This window comes from Octodon degus, unplaced genomic scaffold (genome assembly GCF_000260255.1).
Source record: "Octodon degus isolate 3935 unplaced genomic scaffold, OctDeg1.0 scaffold00029, whole genome shotgun sequence".
NCBI lineage: Eukaryota > Metazoa > Chordata > Mammalia > Rodentia > Octodontidae > Octodon > Octodon degus.
The window spans coordinates 966,452-971,926 of record NW_004524605.1 but is presented as its reverse complement, the minus strand read 5'-3'; the positions used below and the strand labels follow the sequence as shown (position 1 = coordinate 971,926).

Sequence of the window (5,475 nt, the reverse complement as noted above, 5' to 3'; positions counted from 1 at the left end):
TCTGTCCAGCAGATAGGCAGGTACTGCTCCTTGGGGAGTCTTTTCATCATTCTTTTGCTTGGTGTTTCTCTTTTCATGCATTTTGATAGTCTTCATTTGTATTTTCTCTGCATGATGCTGTTTGTGGTAGAGCTTAGCCTTCAGGCCAATCATTTTTTTTGCCTTCTTTGAACGTTCATGAGCCTCTCGACTTTCCTTTTTTCTCTTTTTTCTCATGGTAATCCAAGCGGTACCCATAGCGTTTACGATGTAATTCAATATATTCATTCTGTGGCATGATGATAGCTGCAGAGCCACCGCCGGCGCCCTCAAGAGTGCAAAGAAAGGTCCTAACTTTGGGGCGTCTCAGACGCACGAGCTGCCTCCGCCTGTTCCATTGATCTTGAGTCTGCTTTGTAGTATAATCTCAAGTCAGGAGTTGTGATGTACCCTTCCTTGTCTTTGTTTCTCAGAATTGCTTTTGCTATTCTAGGTTTCTTTTGGTTCCAAATGAATTTTAGGTTTTCTCTAATTCAATTTTCATTGGCATTGCATTAAATCTAACAGTTTTGAGTATAGCCATTTTCACTGTAGAAGAGAAATTTTACCATTTTTCCTCCGTTTTATGTATGTGGTACAGTTTCACTGTGCAGCTCAAACTTGTAGTGCTCCTCCTGTTTTCAGCCATCTCAGCGCTGGGATTATGTGTTTTCTACCATGCTAGGACTCTGTTGCCAGGTCAGCTGCGCCATGGGTCAGTGGGTACAGCATGTGGTACCAGGGATTGAACCGTGTTCCCTGTGTGCTTGTCAAAGCAGGTGCTTAGTCTGCTGAGCTATCTCGCCATTCTTCCATTTTTTCTTTTTTTCTTTTTTTTTTTGTTCTCCCCCTTTTAAAAAAATTTTTATTTTATTTTTTTTTCATTCTTCCATTTTCTGATAATCCTCTTAAACCTCCTTTTTCAGAGTACTGTAGTTTTCAGTAGAGAGGTCTTCGTTGGATTGATTACTGAGTTTTTCTTTGGATGCTGTTGTGAAAGATATTTTCAGGGTCTCACTATGCAGTTCAGGCTCATAGTGACCCTCCTGTCTTCCCAGTGTTGGAATTCTAGGTGTGCCCTAACACACCCAGTTTAGGTGGCCCTGCATGGGCTCGTGAGGCGTCCCTGGTACCCCCTTGCCGAAGCCTAGCTGGCCTAGTACCTGATTTTTTCTTTTGTATTTTAGGGAAGGGTCTACTAGATTGGACTCATAGTGACCCACCTGTTTATAGCCTCCCAAGAGCTGGGATTACAGGGGTGCTACAACACCTGGTCTCCAGTACCTGATTTTAAAGTGAAAGCTTTCATTGTTCACTTAGCATGTTATTGGCTGCTGGTTTGTCTCAGATGGCTTTTACCAGATTGAGATAAAGACTATCTATTTCAATCATGAGTAGGTGCTGGATTTCTTTTTTTTTTAATTTTTTTTATTTATTTGTTTATTTATGTATTCTGTGTGTGTGTGTGGCCAGCTCAGCCCACCAGGGGGCGGGGCTGGCTGGCATGCGGTGCTGGGGGATTGAACTGCGGTCCCGTGCTTTGCCTAGCCTAGCCTGTTCTAAGTAGGTGCTCCAGACCACCGAGCCATCTCACCAGCCCCAGGTGCTGGATTTCATCCACAGCTGTTTTTGTATTTTAGGGAGGGGTCTACAGGGTGTTCAGGGTCTCACTACTATATTGGACTCTAGTGATCCACCTGTTTACAGCCTTCCACCAGCTGGTTTTACAGAGGCATGCCACACGCCCAGTCTCAATTGCTGCTCAGCATGGGTGGGGCCAGCATGGCGGCCCGGGATCAAACCCCTTGCCCCATCCACTGAGCTGTTTGGCTGCCCTTTCATAGCTGCTTCTGTATCTATTGAATGAGAATATAGTTTTTGTATTGAATGAGAATATATAGTTTTTTTTTTTCGCAGAACCGGGGATTGAACTCAGGCCCTTGCACTTGCCAGGGAAGCGCTTATTCCACTGAGCCATCTTCCTGGCCCTTCCTTGACTGTTAATATGGTGTATTACATTCATTTATGTTAAGCCATACCTGTATTCTTAGGTTGAATCCAATGGGTCATGGTGTATAATCTTGATGATTTTCTCCATTCTGTTTGCTGGTGTCTTTTTGAGGATTTTTTCATCCAGGTTCATTAGGGAGATTTGTCTAGTCCTCTTTTTTGTTTTTGTTTTTGGTACCAGGGATTAAACTCAGGACCTTGCGCTTACCAGGCAGGTGCTTAAACCACTGAGCTATCTCCCGGGCCTCATCCTCTTTCTTAAACCGGGTCCTTCTGATTTTGGTATCAGGGTAATGCCTGCTTCAAGAATGAGTTTGAGAGTACTGCTTCTCTGAGAATCAGTGGCATTAGGTCTTCTTTGGAGACAGCATTGTTTTGCAGTCAGCTGACCTTGTGGTCACTTTTTGTAGCCCCTAGGCTGATCTTGTAGTGTTCCTCTTTCTGTTTTAACCTTAAGTGGAGGGATTATATGTGCTGGCATGCAGTCTGGGAACTGTGGGCACCTTGTGCTTCCCAGGTAGGTGGTTATGCCTCTGGGCTGTTTCTCTAGCTCTGGGTCTTCTCTAAATTCCTTCTGGAATTCAACAGTGAATCTGTCAGGATTTGGGCTTTTGTTGGTAGGTTTTTTTATTCCATGTTCAACTTCATTGATTGACCAATTTAAGATTTTTATGCTTTCTTGGTTTAGCTTTGGTTATGTATGTATGAATATCCATTTCTCCATTTTCCACTTTACTAGAGTACAAGTTCTCAATTAGATCTGGGTGTCTGTAGGGTATGTTGTGATTTTACCCTGTATACATTCTGAATTGCGTGGATTTGAGCCTTTTTTTTTTTTTTGTGGAACTGGGGTTTGAACTCAGACCCTTGTGCTTTCCAGGGAAGCGCTTATTCTATCTACTGAGCCGTCTCCCTGGACCCCTAATTGCATGGATTTGAATCTTTCCCTTTTTTTTGATGAGTTCACTAAGCATTTGTCAGTTTTTAATCTTTCAAAGAACTAACTTTCTAATTTGTCTACATTATTAGTCTCCATTTAATTAATTTCGGCTCTCATAATGTCCTTCGAAGGAGCTTTGGCCTTGGTCTGCTCTTTTTCTATAAGTTTGAGGTTCAAGATCAAATGTATTTGAGCTTGCTCTGTTTTCCTAGTATGGGTATTCTCTGCTGTATAAGCTTCCCCTGTAGGACTGCTGACATTGGGCCCCATGAGTTCTGGTATGTTGTATTATCTTAAGAATAAACTGGCCTTTTTTCTTTCGTGTTATGGGAGGGACCTTGTGTTTGCCAGGTAGGAGCATATGCCACTGAGCTGTACATCCAGCACAGTCCCCCTCTTTTTTCCCCTGACAGGTCTCACTATGTAGCTGAGGTTGGCTGCCTTCAGTTCACTTTGTAGTCCAGGTGGCCTTGAACTCACAATGATTCTCCTGCCTCAGCCTCCTGAGTTGCTGGGATGATAGGGTGCACCACTCCACTTGCCTCTTAATTTCTTTTATTTCATCTGTGATTTATTGATCAGGAGGGTGTTATTTTATTTCCCTGTATTTATGAAGTTCTTGTGATTTCTTTTGCTGATTTCATTTTCATTGTACTGTGGTTTGATAATGTGCATAACTTCAATTTCTTTGCAGGGGTTATTTCTGTCTTTGAGGGTGTCCCCAGTTCTTGTAAATTGTGCTTACGTGGTGGCTCAGCCTGCAGGTAGAAATCCAGTCTTTTTTAAAAAAATTTTTTAGTGGAACCATGGATTGAACTCAGGCCCTTCCACTGAGCCAGCTCCCAGCCCTCCTGCTACATTCTGGCCTGGCTTGAGGGTACTCCTGCTTCAACCTCTGGACTAGGACTGTAGGCATGACTGCACTGCAGTTACGGGCTGCTGGAATGAAGCGAGATCTTTCCTTCTGTTCTGATGGGCTCTTAACTACGCAGAGGTGTCAGCCACTCGCTGCCACTGGACAGGCAGCGTGCCCGGCCTCCCTGCCTCCGAGTTGAGCCCTGCACCACGTGTCTGCCTGGCCGCAGCACATTTCAGCAGCTGCAGGACCGGGTGCTCATAGGCCGTCTTGCTGTCCTGGGCTGGGTATGGAGGACTGAGGAGTGAATCCAGGCTCTCAGCGTGCTAAGCAGGTGTTCTGCCCCGGTGCCAATCTAGCTCTGAAGTGTCTGTTGTCTTTTAAACCATCTAGATGAGGATGGGGACTTGGTTGCCTTTTCCAGTGACGAGGAGCTGACCATGGCCTTGTCCTATGTGAAGGATGACATCTTCCGCATCTACATTAAAGGTAAGGAAGGCGTTGCTGCCTGGCACCCTTCAGTGAAAACAGGGCACAGGCCATCTTAAAAGTGCTGTGTGCAGCCTGAGAAAGAAGTCTGTTTGCCTGCTAGGGAGCAGAGTCCGGTGCAGGAAGAGGGAAGCCTTGGTTTCGGGGTGACCAAAGCAGTAGGGCACAGACAGCACCTCTCCCTGCTGCCCAAGCCCCTTGGCTCCGCTGAACTGCACAGGGGAGGGGTTGGCTGCCAGGAGTTCTGTATGTTCTGCTGCTGTCACCTGAGCCTTGAGTTTGGAGTGGACTGCCAGCCCTGTAGTGACAGCTGCAGGGGACGACTTGGGCCCCACCCTAGTGACTGTCTGTCTTTGCAGAGAAGAAGGAGTACCGGAGGGAGCACCGCCCCCACTGTGCCCAGGGAGTGCTGCGCCCCATGTTACACCCCAATGTGATCTGCGATGGCTGTGATGGGCCTGTGGTGGGAACCCGCTACAAGTGCAGCGTGTGCCCAAACTACGACCTCTGCTCTGTGTGTGAGGGGAAAGGCATTCACAGCGAGCACAGCAAGATCGTGTTTGCCAGTCCTCTGGGCCACTGTGCTGAGGTAGGGACCGGCGTGCTGTGGCTCGGGCCTGTACAGGTGGTGGCAGCCTGGGACTTGATCCTCACTGCCCTGCCCCTCTGCCTCCTCCTCAGGGCTTGCCTTTCAGCCGCCTGTTCCGGAAGCTGAAGCATGGCCACGGTTGGTGTGGTAGCTGGGAGATAGGCCCTCCAGGCAACTGGAGCCCTCGTCCTGCTCGAGCAGGGGACTCCCGCTCCAGCCCTGCCTCGGAATCAGGTAAGGCTTGCCCCCGCAGTGGTCTCTGAAGGGACAGCCCCCAGCTGGGTGTGGGGTCCTGAACTGCTGTGTTGGGCGGGCCAGCTTCCCAGCTCGGTCTGCGCCATTTAGTCCTCACAGATAGATCCCTGCAGAACCAGCTTGTTCATTTTCACAGGGCGAAGTTGCTAAGTGCCTGGGAGGCCTTCCTGTCTGGGTCTCTGGCTGTATTCTCTGTGTACTTGTCAGGAAAGGAAGGGCCAGAGATGCTCACCTCTTATTGCAAAGTTGTAAACTTGGAACAGTTTTGTGTTCTATGTCAGATTTTGGGATGACTGTCTTTTTTTTTTTAAAATATTT

General features: G+C 47.3%; 1 protein-coding gene across 3 annotated transcripts in view; it reads left to right on the top strand.

Annotated features, from left to right (window-relative positions):
* The window catches only part of Sqstm1 (sequestosome 1), an 18,288-nt gene that overhangs the window by 4,924 nt on the left and 7,889 nt on the right, over window positions 1-5,475 (top strand). For all 3 annotated transcript variants that reach the window (XM_023713069.1, XM_023713068.1, XM_004629420.2), the window contains exons 2-4: window positions 4,218-4,313; window positions 4,673-4,902; window positions 4,995-5,136. In XM_023713069.1, the coding sequence (XP_023568837.1) occupies window positions 4,265-4,313; window positions 4,673-4,902; window positions 4,995-5,136 (421 nt within the window). In that variant the 5' untranslated portion in view covers window positions 4,218-4,264. The remainder of the gene's footprint in view (window positions 1-4,217; window positions 4,314-4,672; window positions 4,903-4,994; window positions 5,137-5,475) is intronic.